At 47.5% G+C, this 17,196-nt stretch overlaps 1 protein-coding gene across 7 annotated transcripts in view; it reads left to right on the plus strand.

Annotated features, from left to right (window-relative positions):
- The window catches only part of LOC105282206 (Down syndrome cell adhesion molecule-like protein Dscam2), a 77,505-nt gene that overhangs the window by 12,482 nt on the left and 47,827 nt on the right, over positions 1 to 17,196 (plus strand). For all 7 annotated transcript variants that reach the window (XM_011343993.3, XM_011343990.3, XM_020032579.2 and 4 more), the window contains 3 exons: positions 10,058 to 10,384; positions 15,982 to 16,143; positions 16,514 to 16,663. In XM_011343993.3, coding sequence (XP_011342295.1) covers positions 10,058 to 10,384; positions 15,982 to 16,143; positions 16,514 to 16,663 — 639 coding nt within the window. The remainder of the gene's footprint in view (positions 1 to 10,057; positions 10,385 to 15,981; positions 16,144 to 16,513; positions 16,664 to 17,196) is intronic.

Genomic DNA, 17,196 nt, shown 5'->3' on the forward strand with positions numbered 1-17,196 from the left:
TTCGCGCTTTAACGTCAATTATCCGCTCGTTTCGTAAACTTGGCGTTTTATTTAACAAGCGGATGTTGAAGCAGCGAACAAATGCCATACGACCCCGCGTGAATCTATATTCTCTTGACGGAAGAGAATATATTACATTTTCTTTTTATTTACGGTAGTTCTCTCCACCGACGTTCAAAGTATAATTTTTATAATTGTTTCAATGTGTGCTAGCACGTCTTATTTATTTTACTTTTATCCCCGTAATATTTTAAAACATTATTCTATTGTCCATTAAATGAAATGTGTCATAAACTGGTTTATGGATGTCAATGTATCAGAAAGAACACAAACTGTTGGCATGATCGCATGATCAGCTTGTTACCATTAGAACTTGTGTATTTCGCGACTGACGGCCAGCTCGCAAATAACGGGCAGGGGTTGCGATTACATTCATTAAGTGGACACATATGTCGCAGCATACGATATCGGCCGGCCGGCCGGCCGGTACCTTAACCATCTCTCGATACGCCACCGCCAGTAATGTGATTCCTGAATCATTCATGAGAAATATGAGTGGTACTTAATCGCGCGCTCGCCCGCGCGATGCACCCCGCGCGATGAAAGTGGTAACGGGCAATTAAATTTAAATTTTAAACGCCGGACTTTATCGTCCGCGATGAATTAATCCGTTTGATACCTATCCGCCGCAGTTCGACGTGGCATCCTGCTTTGTATGCGCGTTCCCGCACGCTGCAAACAAAACACTCGGCCGTAGAGTTCATTTTGATTCGATGCGTGCTCCCTCCCTCCCTCTTTCTCTCTATCTCCCTTTCTGTCTCTCTCGGATGACATTTGATCGCGCGACCCGTGTTTCAGCACGCGCCAAAAGAATCGACGGCGACGCTTTTCGAGGCAATCTGAATTAACTTTGCGCCCTCATGGAGCGGGGAAGGAAATGCCGACGGTGGGGTTCAAAGATCGGATAAGAAAGGGTAGTAATTTGGCGAATCCACTAGCGTCGAGTGAGCGCACGTTAACAAAGCGGGAGAGGGAAAGGACAGGAGGTACGAGAGAGAGAGAGAGAGAGAGAGAGAAAGGCAAAGAAACGCTAGGTGGAGAAGGATGGAGAGAGGCTGGAAGAAAGAGGGAAGTAAGAGAGAAGAGGAAAGCGGCATACACACACACAAAGAGAGAGAGAGGGCGAAGGCCGGCGCGGCCGTGGGTCGATTTTACACGGACAACGTACAATCTCTATGCATGAGGCTCACTGAGGCTACCGCTTCCTAAGTACACAGAATACGTATTTGCATTTCGGTCTTTGTACCGGTGTGTCCTGTTAGAGAGCGAGCGTCGTCCCTCTTTCCGTCTTACTCCACTCGCGCCGCTCCTTCTCGCGCGCATTTCCTGCCGCCTGGCAGGCTTGGCGGGCTTGGCGGGCTTGGCTGGCTTGGCTGGTTGGCTCCGCTTTATGTATACGCGTATACCGTGCCGGGATCTACTCGCATGGCGTTAACCGCACTGCGGTTCCCGACCGAGCCCCCTCGACTATTTCCCAAGACAGCATTTATAAGCCTCGGATTAAATCATCGTTAAAGCCACGAGAAACAGACAGAGACGGGAATCAGAAAGGGTAAGAGATCCGCGATCCATCACGGATTCACACGCGCGACGCCGGCGCGGGCGTTTCGCGCGAGGGAGAAGTCCCGACCGATCAGTCCGGAAAACGCGTGAGAGCGGCTCGTAAAACGCTCGGTGTTGTATGTGTCGAACGATGGACGCTGAATGCGTTTTCGATAAAAGTTTTGACGCGGACGATGTATCGATGAGGCACGTGTGTATTGGAAAAACGCGGAGACTCGGCCAGGCGATCGGCAGACAGCGAAATGTATAGTGTCTGGAATTGTCGGGATTGCTCTTCCCCCCTGGAGTCGGTATATTTCGAAGGAATCCCGAAAATTTCGGGGTTACTCTGGAGAATACGAGAGAGCGAAATCCGTGCGGCTGCCAAGCACGCCGAAATTAACGTGGTTTCTTGCCGCGATTCCGTATCCGAGTCTGCGAACTTGCTGTGTGCGCGCGCCCGGAGACCTTGGATTAATTCACTTGTTCAAAGATCCCGTCGCGGAGGATCTAGCTCGCGAATATTCTCTGTCTCCAGCTCTGTCTCTACCTCAATCTCGCGATTCTTGAAGCTCGGTTTCGGAATAATAATGAAAGTCCTCGGATACGGATACAGATCTCGACCGAATCTCGACACTCAGGCGCCTCGAATTTGCGTTCCGGGCGATCCTCCGAGACGGATCACTCCCGCATCCGAAGAAACAACGAACCACAAAGCTTGCGCGAGGCTAATTTACATAGGAAGTACGGAAATATGTGTATATGCTTGGCCAGGAGGGGAACAGCTCGCATACCGCGCGAGGGAAAGAGGGGAAGAATGGGAGAGCCATTCTTATTTTCGGCATACGGTGGCTTTAGGGACGAAATCTCTCCCTCGGAAACCCTAGATTAAATCCGCCTGCAAACGGCCGTCTTTACGATCCCGGCTGTTTCGGGCAGTTTCTTTCGGAGGCAGTTTAGTAAGTTGGTGGTCTGCCGTAAAGTATCGCCGATTTATGACCCCCTGTTATCCAGCCCAAGTGTACGTCGCGTCGCCCAAGGAATCAAGCGTATTCGATCGACCCTCGGGTCGATGGTGCATGTGCACCGCACGTACAATGAAATACGTACAATGAAATACGGGTGTCACGGGCTCGTCTCTTTGCGTGTGTTCCTGACGTGGAATTCATCGTGGGTTCTCTCGAACTTCAACGAATTCGAGTGGTCGCGATCGAGCAAATGAGGTCGAGGCGACCATCTCGAACGGCGACGTATAACGAGAGATCGACATGGTCAAGCGATATTTTCTTTTTTATGACAGAGACCCGCTTAGCTTTAATATGCTCGCTTGTTTCTCTTTCTCTTTTTTTACGGTTGACCGCCCAAAATATCGTTTAACTCCGGACACGAGTGTATGTGGCGGGTAGAAAATTGTACGGTGCGGATATAAAGCAAGCAGGCATGACGAATGAAAAGCATCGGTGCCCGAGAGCAATTTTCGGTATTGACCTTTGACAATGCCCAAAGAGGAAGTATCCGCTCTCGTGCGTGAAACGCGGCTCGGATCCGATCTCACAGGGACAATGCAATCCGCGAGCAAGCATTTGTTTCGTTATAATTTTGCGATTGACGCCTCAAGCTGAAAAATATAATACAGCGACAATATTATTTCGTAAATAATTGAAACTGTTTATATTATATAGCAGCGCATACGTAAAATGGCAAAATGTTTTATCGCGCAACGAGCATAGTTTGATCAGTGATGCAATCGCGTTTCGGAAATAGGCACTCATTTTTTGATTGCGCGTGGAACAAATTTCGCGCTTTTGTTCCGGTGTATCCGAAAGTGTTTGAGCACAACGGTATACTTGTATTTCGTGCAATTTAATATAAAAATTACGGGAGAGATCGCGGTAATCTTGTAATATATAGAGAAAGGTCGGCCGTATTTAACCACGTTAACGTATCGCGATATAATTATTTTCTTTACGCACGCAAATATGCAAGCTCGTTTAACGTAATAACGCGGCTCAGTATGAGCCGAATAATGACGCTACTTACGTGCGTTTTAAGGCAGCTTTCACGCTCATTATAAGCCGCAGGTCGGGCGAGGGGACGAGAGAGAGGAACGAGGGTTGGTTGGGACGGAACAAAAACCACGTATCTCGCGGAATTAGCGGATTTTCAACGGAAAAATAAGCCGCGCGCTGTTGCGAAACTAAAAGAGACGACTCGCGATACGCACGCGGCTGCAGGAAAGGATTTATTGCAAAATTACGAGAAACGCGAGAATCAGATGAAGAGGCGAGCGCTGGATAATTAATCGGTTCTACCATCCGTTATTTTCGACGCGAGTTTCCGCTTATTGATAACTCGCGGCCACGTGCGACCTAACGATATAATCGCAGGTGTGATTTTGTCACCGATAACGCGTCGAGATATAGACTAATGTTACCGTCCACCGCAATTTCACGTAAAATCATGAACAATTCGCGAGCGTGCATTGTGTGCGAGTGTGCGTTAATATTATTTAAACCTACGGCGCTGTGGATCTACGCTACCATCGACGAACTAGCTAATCTCTGATGTGGTAAAGCGGATAAATTTCCGAACGGCGCGGGCTGGAAGAGAAGAGGGAAACACGCCGAAATTTAACGGCTAAGCTTTATCGTTCGAAGTTCGCGCAGTTAACGCGCAACTGGGATGTCCCGGGGCTCGATGCGCTACCTTCCACCACCATTTACGGATCAATTTTGCTGGAGTGCATTTATATTTTAACAAAAATGCCGCGGCCGCGTCGGTCGTTTATATAATACATTAATCTTTCCGGCATCGATTGACACGCGCCGAATAAATGCGCGATCGCGCACGGTAACATCGTGATAAGCCGCTCAACTAGAAATCAGATTGCAGGGACAAGATAATGGCCGGCTAATCGTAGATTAGCTATTCCGTAATACGAAATAATTAACGGTCGATCGCAGATACTCGGGCTCAATTAAATGGACAAGCGCTGCTGACGCAGGTAATTAACGCGGGTGCGCCTTACTGTGTAACGAAGATAATTTTGCTCGGCTGCTGCGCCGGTAGGGCCTGCGCAACGCATTGTACGTAGAGTTACGCATGCGACATTCTAGAGTTGGCAGTATGACCTATTCTACCTGAAAAGTTGTTTAGTCATTTTCTATTTCAATGAAAGGATAACAGATAACAGACCGTGGTTTTAGAAGAAATGGGTGATATAATTTGAAGGTATTCTCACAATCAGACGTTAAGCTTTAGGCACATAAATAGTTCATACATCCATTTTTTCTCGTGCCATTTCCATTTGCGCTTTATTTTCCTTTAACCATTTTGTGAATAAAGAAGAGACTAAAAGCAGCATGTGCAAAATTTAATCATATTTTTTACTTTTGAAGAGAGAGAGAGAGAGTAATATTTGAGAAGCGAACAATACGGGGCGGTGGGATTTCCACGTAGGTTCGAGTTTCGAGTGCAGTAAAATTAAATGCCGTCATTTAATCCGTCGGCTGTATTTTATCTCGATAGAATTTTAAAGATATCGCGGTATTTCATGTTGACTGTGGGTATCAAAACTAAGACGTAAAGTAAAGAATGAAATCGTAAAGCGCAGAGATCGCGAGTACAAAGGTCTCGAGAGAATCGACGCAGTGGAAGCCGTAGAGAGAACTTTCGATTAATAATCCACTGCAGGTAGCAGGACGCGCAGATCAGATTTAGGTACTGTTACGGAGATTAAATTTATGTTGTTGTATACACACAGCGCCAGAAATCTCTGATCACGCGAAATTGTATCAATCTACGTTGCCTCGCTATAACGAATATTAATATCCATGAGAAATTTATAAAAATGTGGCTCATACATATCACATGAATTTAAAAAAAAACTGTATTTTTTCTACCAATCCTTTTAACGCTAAAACTCGGCGCAATAAGATTTATAAATATTTGAGCTTTTTATTAACTGAAAACCAACAGCGCGGTTTTGCAACTTGCGGTTGCCGTTGGAGAAGTATTTGCGCGCAACTTCGTACCCGCATTTTCTCGATGAAAACTATGACGTCACGTCGCACAAAGGTGCCGCACAATCCGTTTAGCATCATCCGTTTTACGCATTTTATCCGTTTTACATTTCAGTAATTCCATTGGCAATTGAAATTCCTGTAGAACAACGTTTCGTGCCAACACTGTCGATTTATTGGCCAATTGCATGCCGCGTGATCCACATGATCCGATTGTGACAGGAAATTACGGTTCATCTTTGTATCTGCAATACGCAACGTAAACATTTACTAAACACGATTCAACTTATCAGCAGAGATACGAGATTTCTCGCTTCGCATAGGATTATCATTTGTCCACTCTTTACAAATGTGATGCATAATTAAGACATCAATTTTCAAGGATATCGATTCAGTCACTCGGCTTCAAAGTTCAAATACTAAACGTAATCGCGATTCTAAGATAGCTTCGTGACGATGCGCGCTTGCGAATACGAGACTTTGGAAACCGGCGGACTTCGCAGACGAGAGTTCGCCGCTTTTTAATAGCGCGATGTCGCGCGACGACGATGGCAACGACGACGGCAAATTACTCGTTATGAGAGTCACGGGGATTCATCCGACAACGACGGAGATCGCACGATGACGATCGGCGTTAAGCGGCGACGGATAAACCCCTGTGCCACCCTTTCCGGATGCTCCGACTTCGTTCCACCACCCGCATGGACTAATGACTAACAACCCTCCCCCGCGCGCAAACCGTCGCCGGAACAATGGAAACAACGCAGCGATATGAGAAAGCCGGTTTGCATTGTCGGACAAACCACAGACAGGACTCCTCATTTTCCCCATCCTCCTCGCGCCCTCCCCTCTTTACAACCCTCCCCACCGTCCATATCCAGCCTCTGTCCCGTTCACATCCTCGGCATCTATCTGTTCTCTCCGTTTCACCCCTTGCGAAGCGCACGCGCGCGCGCCCCTTTCTGTTCGTGTATATATGTGTATGTCCTACACAGAGCCAGGCATTCCGCCTGTTTAAGCGACGCGTGGATCCCGAGCTTAACTTTTCCGCCTCTCTTTCTCTCTCGTCACTTTCCGGTCGGGCGAAAGAATCGTACGCCGTTGAATGAGCCGTTGATTCCGCGGCGGGCGACTGCTCTGTTCGACGGTTCTTCCGCCCTTTGTGCGCGCACCGTACTCCGCTCTAAGGGCTTTAGCTATCCGCTGCTCGCCGGCAATTAGTCAGCGATGCCGGCTACTTCGTCGACGTCGTCGTTAACCGTGCTGACTTTTCGAAATCGCGAGAACTGAGCTGGAGATAGGAACACAATCCGGTAGGGGGATGATCTAGCTTTCTCGTGTTATCGATTGGAAACATACAAGCTGATATGGATGACTACACACGCGAAACAAATTACGTAAAAGCCAAACTTTCAACGAATTTACGTAAAAGTGTTTTAAAGGAAATTCTAATTGAATTTTTGCATTTTTGGTGAATGTACTAAGAAAGCTAACATATTTAAATTCTTCCCCTCAAAAAAAGATTTTCTGAATTTTCGCGCCTAGCTCGCAGAAATGTCCTGGTCAACATATGAAAATACCACGTTCCCAGGTAGCCACCCCTTTCCGCCCGCGAGTCCGCGCGCTCGAAACATCCAAAAGAAACCACTGTCGTTCTCGGTCGAAGATCAGCGTTGTTCCATGAAAGGACATCGGATGTGGCGCGGATGGAATGCGCACAAAAGCGAGCGCACTCGAGGCAGCTCAAAGAAGAGGTAAATTCCCGAAGGATGTTGACACAAAACATTATACGCTCGCCGCGTCCTCGTCTCGTCGTCCCGTCTCTTCAAGCCGGCCCGCCGGCTAAGAAGCACCCAAGTACACGTCTTCGGGGTACGCTCGTGATGACAACTCGAGGGTTGACAGGGTGTGACGGTAGTGGCCTACTCGGCATATCGCCTACGACAGCCAGCGTGGCGATCGCAAACGAGCTTACTCTCCCTCTCTCCCCCGGTATATCTCTTTCTCTCTCCATACGCTTGCACCGAGAGTGCGTCCAAAGAGGGTGTGTGCAGTCGAGCACGTGCCAGAGTAGATGCAGCCCTTAGCTAGCTGGCTGCGCGTTCCGCTCATCCCACCACTCGTCCTCCATTGTTTAGCTGTTCCGATGAGCCAATGTATTTCGAGCTCATTCGCCGTGGCTCGTAATCAATTCTCCTGTCTGTTTGGTGCAATTTACCTCTTACGTAATCAGAAGCGAAAGTGGCATCTCGTTAGCTTTATGACACTTTACGTGTCACGAACGTGGACCCGCGCCCACCGACGTGGAGATAAAAATTCGTGCGATTACACGAGAGAGTCCGTGTGGTTCCCTCGATTATACGACTGATCCCGTTTGCCCTGATACGACGCAATCGTGCGTAATCCAAATCCGACCCGATTCACGCACGGGATGGGACGGGATCCCAGGTCGTGCCAGGTCGTTTCTGATGTGTACTGATCTGGGATGCTCTCCTCGAAGTAACGATCGGATCATTGGAAGACGGAGGCCGACGTGCACGTCAGTCGGTTGTAGGAACGACGAAATTATAACGCGGAGCGCCGAACTCTCTCGGAAGATGAAGAGTTAACTTTTTATGTGAAGCACTTTCCTTCCTTCCTTCCTTCCGCGGGGAAATGATTACGGTGCCCGGGGAATGTAGGTCGCAAGATATATCCAATCGTGGGTCTGCAGCGCACCGGCTATTCTGACGATGGTGGAGTGTGCGCGACGTTAAGATTCGAAACTCCGTCGGCTTCGGAGGTGAATAAGGGTGAGAGAGAAAAAGAGAGGGAAAGAGAGAGAGAGAGAGAGAGAGAGGAAGGAAGGAAGACGAAGAGCCAAGGGAGAGTGTAAGGTAGGAAGTAAATCTTTGTCGGGTACTACAGCTTTTATAGGAGAGTCCGCGATTTTCTCTTCTCGGAGAAAACGATAACTTTCCCGATTCGAACGTGCACGTCCGAGACGCGGCGCGGCGCGGCGTCACGAGGGTGGAGAGGAACGCCCGCTTGCCAGGGGAGAACGTTGCGTTGGCTTATAGAAGATAAGTAATCAAGATTTAAGCTCGCTAGGCTAGTGCAAGCAGAGGGGAATTGCCAATGTAAGCGCTCTCATTGGAGATCCGGCCGAAATAACTCTCCACGTCGTTTCTTTCGGCTATACACGTTCGGCTACTGAGGGTAACTTGGACTACAGCCCGCACCATGCAAAAGCACGTGTGTTTCGCTATAAATCAATTCAAGTCTATCCGTATCCACTTTTCGTCTGCAAGTTCATAAGCTTGCGAGAGTGCTATGATAATATATATATATATATATATATATATATATATATATAATTGCATAATTATATGACGTTGTATATTTGTATAAATTTGTATAAATGTACAACGGCACAATTATATTATAGTTCACGAAATGAATGAATTGTCGTTATGAGATCAGAACTTGATTTCTCACTGCCAGTTTTAATTTGTCAAAGCTACAGCTACATCTCGCAAATCGACAGTACTCCGACGAACGTCGATCGCGATCATCGGGAAACGCACGCGGAAACACGCGGCGAGCGCGCGCGTCATTCGTTGCACGTTCTGCGGGGAGGGATATTCTGTACGCTACTCGGTTGGGCTGGCTTCCAGATGAGCAATGCTGGACGGAATGCGGAATACATCGGGAGCGGGCCGGCATTCCTACTTAAATCAACATAACTCGGGTGATGAATGGTTAACAGGCCTCGGCGGGGAAGACGGGGGCGGGAGGACGCAATGCGCTCCATTTATGGAAGCTATTACGGCCGAATTTCAGCGTTAAATGTATGATTTATGGCCGGCTGTATTATCTTCGTCCGTGTCCGTCGACGATACAGTGCACGTCCCGTCGCACACGCCTCTCTCCGCTGCTGACCACTTCGGTCTCTACCCCCCCAGAAATTACTTCGCATTCGACCCCCGGTCGGACGAAAAATCCACCACCGAGTGTCCATTCGCTGACACCGTCGCGTGATTAATGCGTTTCTGATTGTTATTCGTAATACTCGAGAATTTATGGCGCATTAGAATATCACAAAATAAAGCGGACCGCGCGAGGGTTCGCCAGTCCGCGCGAGGACTCGTGCGGGACAATACGGCGAGCCACCGCGCTGAATTTTCCGAGATTGCGAGACACACGACGGCAATAATGAAAATTGCAAGCGTATTTTAAAGCTGCACGGCGCCCCGGCGACGCGAAATGAACGACGAAGGAGCGCGGACGAAAGAGCGGAAATCCGCGAAATATGTATGGGATAGGATAAATAGGATCGGAGGCAGGGGTCGGAGGGGTTGGACCGTAATCTTAATTAAATATAGTTAAGAGGCTTTTCCGCGTGCTCCTACTCCCATAATAATAATATAATAGCGCGTCTTTCATTTCCGCAGGTACCACCGCCTACGCGTCCTACGAGACGCAGGGGCCCAGTTTCGTCACGGAACCATCGTCTAAGGTGGAGTTCACTAATGTCAACGGTGGCCGGGTAGACTGCACCGTCCGTGGAAATCCGCTGCCCACCGTCGACTGGCTGGCGGCGGACGGCAGCAGCATAACGAGCATCGTCGCCATCAGACACGTTTTTGGCAACGGGACGATATACTTTCCCGCCTTTGAGGCTGAAGCCTTCCGGCAGGACGTCCACTGGGCCATTTACAAGTGCTCAGCCGTCAACAGCGTCGGCGCGATCGTTAGCAGAGACGTCACCGTCAGAGCAGGTACCGCCAACCGGGCGAAACCTCTCGCGCGCTCACCCCCTCGTTATCTGCATGCATCGCGGCCGGCGGTCCGCTTTTCGAGCTATCCCCGTCGGATCTCCGGACGACACCACGTCGTTCTTGTCCTTGTCCTCGTCCTCGTCTCCTCGTATATCCCCGCACACGTTGGTCGTGGCAGATAGACCGCCTAGTAGTAGGCGAGCGCGTGCGCGCGTCTATCCGTGAGCGTGAGCTCGCGGATTCGATCGTCTCCACGGTCTCGCGGCCACGAGATGAAATTTCCTTCTCGGGTTCACGCTGGCACATCACGTCGGATCGTGACTGACGAGTTAAATAAGGAAGCTGGTTTTCTCTCTCTCTCTCTCTCTCTCTCTTTCTTTCTCTCCCTCTCTCTCTCTCTGCCTGTTTGCATCGGAATCTGCAATGATAATCGAATATCTGAATTGCCGAACCAAGGTTTAGGTTTTAGGTTTCGGTTTTACTTAAGAGAATATGGATGCTTTTGCTTTTGAAACTGTTATACGTGATGTAGAATTAGGTACTGCCAGAACTGTGAGCTTAAATAAGTAATGTGCTCGATGAATTAAGCACATGCTTTTCCCTTGCCGCGAGATTGCAAGTAATAATAATCGGATAATCGAGTGACTAAAGTGGATAAATTACAAGTTTTAATATTTTATTTAGAAGCAAATATCAAATTAACAGATCAGATTTGATGTTATTATTATAATAATTTACCGTATTTAATATATAAAAACCGTATTTAATATATAAAATAATTTACCGTAAATGAAATAGCGATTCACAATTTAATGAAAAAAGCTTTCCATTAGTGTTAAAATTTGAAACTGTTATTTTATCTTTTTACTGTATTATCTTAATCTGTATATATGTATAAAACCACTCATATATATATATATATATATATACATTTTATTCACTCCAGTTATTTGATTACTGATTATTACTTGAAATCTTGATACAAATTTGTCTGATTTTAATATTCTGCAAGATAAATTTGTTTTTAAGATTTCAAGTTATAACCAGATAATCAAATAACTGGAGTGAATAAATTATAGTTTTTCATATCTATAATTCTAATACGAAAATGTAATGAGAACTCCTCCTAGACCATAGATCATAGGTCAAAACGGACAACGGGGATCAATCAGGCATGATCCTAAAGGTGCTCAGGTTTTTATTTTTCTGAACTTTGACTCCTAAGTCACGTGACCAAAGCGTAAAATTTAGCTAGAGACTATCTTTGTACTCGCGCGTTGCGCGTGCCGGGTTTGCTAGTTATATATTAAACGAGAAAATCGATTTAATGTATCATACATATAATTTGCCGTGCCAAATAGCGATTCACGACTTATTTAATAAAGTGTTCCGTTGAAATTGTAAATCGTATTTTTATCTTGAACTATATAAATATATAAGTTGTTGACCGCGATTTTGAGTCAATATCACATCAACGATTTCAATTCTTAATATTCTGGAAGTGATAAATTCGTATGTGAGACTTTTCGATATTCTGTTTGTCTCATGAAAACAGTATAAATTTCGCGAGATGTATGATTCGGTCTACTTTGAAATATTAGAAATTTCATGTTAGACAGCTACGGGTACTTAATCATTGAAATCGCGTTAACGGGGGTTGAGATTTGTCTGCCAGTTCTTTTTACCTGACGGGGCGCGATATCTTCCAAAATTCACGTTTACGAAAGTATCGAAGTAAAAGACGGCGAGAGAACGAAGAAGGAAGAGAAAGAGAGGGAGAGAGAGAGAGAGAGAGAGAGAGAGAGGAAGAGAAGCGGCAGGAGCGGATAAATGGAGTAAAAGGAGGCCGCGAGGCGCCTTAAAAATAGAGCTTCCGCCGGGTCAACGAACCGGAAGATATCTTATCGACCTAATACGCCCGTAAATCATCGTCGCGTGAACGCAGCCCATACCTTTTCAGATTCATGCCTGGTACCTCTCTGCCGCGTCAGCTCCTAGTCTCCGCCTCAGCCATTTTCTTTTTGCTCGTCTTCTCCACGAGTTTCCGTCCGTCCTGCACGTCGCTTCCGCGCTATACCCGGCTACAGCCACCCTTCCTTCCGCCTTCCTTCGAGAAAAATCTTTCGGTCGCTCGCGCTCTCTATCCCTGGAAACAAAATGGATATGATTGCGAGCGCGATCGCTCCTGGTTACCGTTGGAAATGTCAGCTTTTTCTTCGCTCTCCCGCTACCCCTGGGACCGCTATCCATGCGTGATCCGCGACGCTTTGTCAAAACGATGAAAAGAAGTCACGTACACATCACACCGGGGGTTACTTGTCAACCCGTGAGGGGGACAACTCTTCCGGAAAGCCTACGGAAATTGATGTCTCAGAAAATAATCCGCAATTTTTCCCACGAGAAACACGCGCGGACGAAAGAGTTGATCATCTTTTTCTAAAAGCCGGAGAATCATCCTAATGATGACGTGCGTGTGCGTGGGCTCGTTATTCTGGTGCGTCCGATTCGGCGAAGATACGCTCCCGGGGGAATAACTGCCGTCGTCCGGCAGTTTCCTCGGGCCAGAGTTACGAGACAAACAAGCCATTAGTCTCGTCGTTTCTTGACATGTTTCATTATTGTTGGCTCCGGGAAGATAAAGATAAACGACACGAGAGATGACGAACGATGCGAGAAAGATACCCACGCGTAGGATAAACCATCGCGCGTCGCGCGCCATCATTTGCAAGAATGTTACAGATGAAGCGACGATGGCGCGGGGGGTGAGCACCCTATTTTAATACGACGCGCGCTCGGTGTACACGTCCATGTACTGAGGAGTCGTACAACGAAAGCGCAACGAAAGAATAACTGGTCCCGTGAACATCGAACGTTCACCTTTTCATGTTTACTCGCATCCAACAGCTTGCGTCAGCGCGACAACGAGAACGCACGAACGATGTTCAGTCGAATGATTTCGCTCGTTATTTATTTCCGAGGGCGAGAGAAGGAGCGAGCAGGTCGAGACGCGACTCGAGAAACCCCGAAGATCCGGTGGTTCGCGGTGGTGGCGCGCTCTCGTTGTTCTCGCTTCGGCCGACCATGCAAAATCCACCCTCTCAACGTCGTCGCGACGGTGCACGTGTGTGTACGTGCGTGTATGCACGACATCACCTTACACCGAGAAAATGAGGAAGTTTAACGACCACACGGAACTCCTTTATGAAAACTACAGGAACCATGCGCTGCTTACTTTTACGGTGCGGACGGTCACGTTCTCGAGCTCGTGTTGCGACTCGATTTAGCGGCTTATCGTTTAAAGATAACTCGTACAACGTATATGCGCGCCGGCGTTGCAGTTTCCCCTTACAAATTCCCTACAAGCAGTCGTCGCGCTCGATATTAAATATTGCTTTCCAGAGCAGTTGCATGCTGCGCGCACGTTGATCGAAGATTAAAGAACGCGCTACGCGTGGAATTATACTATCAGATGAGCGTCACCATATAATTCTTATTTTCAAAGTAGTTTCATACATAAAATACCTCGTGCGGAATGTTTTACGTGGAGTTCTCGCTGCATTCTTCATTCTCTCAGTGTAATTCATGAAAATGCATCCGATGATGCTGTCTGCATTCCGGATCTCAAAGCTACGCTGCGCTCGGTCATAGACCGGTCCTCGAGTAATCGCGTCACCACGAGAGGCTCTTTGGGACTCTGCGTAAAATCCGACCTGTCGAAAAAGCGCGGTTTTCGGCCGAACTACTCTCTAGCGAATGAGGGGGTGGCCATGCGCGGTTCTGATGGAGAGAGCTGGTCGTCGCGAGCGCGTGTCGCATCCTTCCTGTCTTTCGGTCCTTTGATTCTCTCCGCTTCCTTCCACCCCCGTTCATTCCGCCTGCCTCACCTATCTTTTCCCGCCGCTCGTTTCATGATTTGTAAATATTACCTGCCGCGAGACGTCTGCCGAGTTTATGTTCGACTTGGTTGCCGTGTAACCGACAGAGCGAAGCGAGCGAGCGAGCGATACGCGCGAGAGAAGAGAGCTAGAGTAGGGCGGCTGACGAGGGAAACGTAACGAGTAACGAAGAGAAAACCAGAAAGGGAGATAGAACGAGAGAGATATAGAATGCCGGTGAGCGCAGGGGGCGAGCGCAGGGAGTGAGGCAGGGAGAACGGATGGAGTACGGGCAAACTCACTGAGTTTTTACCCCATTCTGAAGTCTGAGTGCCTCGCTCCGCTGACTCTCGAAACGGGTTGCGGAGGCAGAGCCTCCGACGCACCACCACACCGCACGGCGATTCCCTGGCTGCTTCTACCCCACCGTTCTCTCTTCCCTCTTCCTTCTACCCCTCGTGCCCCGTGCTGCCCTGCATCCTTCTTGCGCACCCTCGCGCACTCCTCGGTCTCCCGTGCCGGGCTGCCTGGCTGCTTTCCACCTTCTTTACAACCTTATTCCGCATCCCCCTCTTAGACATGCCCTTACCAACCTTTCAGCCGAGCCCATCAACTTACGTGGGTTTGCCGGGTCAGGGGTGGATTGCGACATGAGATTTTGGATAAGGCGCGGTCTTTTGGGATTTTCTACTTTGACCGTATTGTGCCTCCCTCGTCTGTCTATCTTTCTATCTCGCGAGCTTGCGGGCCCTTTCGTTAACGCGTACCTTCTGTCTTCGTGACGAGATGACGATTATTGGACGAAGGGGATGATGACGGATGATGCGATGTCTCTCAAAGAGAATGTCACTTTTCATAAATCCAAGCTGTTTTACTTATGACCGCCTTGCTTGATGAAAATAAAAAATCTTTAAAAACTGATTATGCGTTTCAAGCAGAATGCAAATTAAGGCCCAATCCCACCAACGTCGGTTAATTTTAACCGTAGTTTAACTCACTCTTCGTCTCTTTCTAACTACCTACCTTAGAAAGAGACGAAGAGTGAGTTAAACTACGGTTAAAATTAACCGACGTTGGTGGGATTGGGCCTAAATGATTCGTATCAGGACACAACGAGACACGTTCACGTTCATACGAGACACAATTGCGAAAATGTTGCCCGTTACGAGTGAAACATCGGAATTTTGTGCCATTCTTATTTACTGAAAAAATAACTAAAAAGTCTATATTAAATTTGCGTAATTCAACGTGTACGCTTCTAGCTCCTCGTATCGTCGAATACTCTGCCATCGCTAGTTTCGTTGTGTTTCGTTGTTCCCCGTCCAATTATCATTAAATTTCTAGCAAATTAATGAAGGCTATTTGTAATTCATTTTATTAACTGGTCGTACAATTCCGCACGCGAATACGCGCGATGAATGTAACGCATGTTTATCCGCAAACATGCGTTAAACAGATCATCAAGAATACAGTGGCACAGTGGAATCACACACGTCGGAGCGTGTATTATATCAGCGCGTGTTTTACGAAAGCTCGCTAATTAGAAGCGGTATCAAATATTGTTGAGAGCACGACACGTCCTCACGCTGCCTCCTATCGACAGACGTTTGTCAAGCCGAATCGTCCTCGGTACTCGTATTTGCGTGTCCGTAACGTTTTTACGGTTCTGAAAGTACGGTGCACGCACCCGGAGGTGGAAGTTAACGTTACTGTGTGTTGCAGTGGTGAACCAGCGTTACGATCCGGAAGTGCAGAGTCCTAACGGCTTCCTTGGCAATAACGTGCTGGTGCGCTGCATCGTGCCCAGTTTCGTCCGCGATCACGTCACCGTCACGTCTTGGCTTCAGGAACCAGCTTTCAATATTTACCCCTCCACGATGGGCGGTAAGCAACGCCAAGAACATTCAAGGAATATATTTATGCGCGGTTTCTAATATATAATATTAAAATATAATAACATGTAATATTACACGTACTTGGAGATAAGTTAATTTATGCGAGCACGCCGAGCGCTCTCACAGAATTACTCTAAAATTATGGAGACCCTTTATACATACAATTACCGGGCGTTGCCGGTAAATTAATTGCACAGTTATAACGTCGGGGAAAACAGGAATCATATTGCATGACGTTATACGCGCGCGCTCGCATTTAACCGTGTGATTTCCCTTCGATCGATTTCGATTTCCACCATGATAGGGACTGTAATTCGAGACTAAACGGTGCGCCGTTGTTGCCGTTGTTGTTGTTACAGATGGCAAATATCATATGCTGCCGACCGGCGAATTGATGATAATCAATATTACGCGAAGCGACGCGCAGATGACTTACCGGTGCAGGACGCATCACCGGCTAACTCAGGAAACCGTCGTCAGCAGCAATGTAGGGCGAGTGCAACTGACTGGTGAGTACGTCGTACATTTTTTCCCTCCTCCCTCTGTATGCAAGGGACGGCTGGCTTCCATCTACTTTGTAAGAAGAGACCCTTCGATTGGCGTGTTGTCGAACTTTCCCGTCACTGCAACAGAACACATTGTTCATCGCGCAGTTTACCGCAGTTTGCCGATAGTCAATGTTGCTGGTAATTGGAGACTCCGGTTACAGCAATTTTGACGAAAAATAAAAATTTTATTAAAGGCCACGTGAAATTAACCGAAGGGAACACGATAGCTCGGTGTTATTTTTTACTTCCAGTTTATTATTTTCCCGGTCGCGGGATGAAGTTCCCAACTTCACTCCGGAAACCTCACATTTCCCGCTGTTAATTACCTGAAGACAATAAACGCCGACAATTTTCTTGAAACAAAAAGAACAGTGCTTCCGAGTTAATCGATGAAGCTATTACTAACGTACAACGAAGCAGGAGAACAGAAAGTCGCGGATATTCGTTATCAGTATCCTTATACCATCTCATTATCCTTCCTATTCACAATTACT

The sequence above is a fragment of the Ooceraea biroi genome, chromosome 12 (assembly GCF_003672135.1).
Source record: "Ooceraea biroi isolate clonal line C1 chromosome 12, Obir_v5.4, whole genome shotgun sequence".
Classification (NCBI taxonomy): domain Eukaryota; kingdom Metazoa; phylum Arthropoda; class Insecta; order Hymenoptera; family Formicidae; genus Ooceraea; species Ooceraea biroi.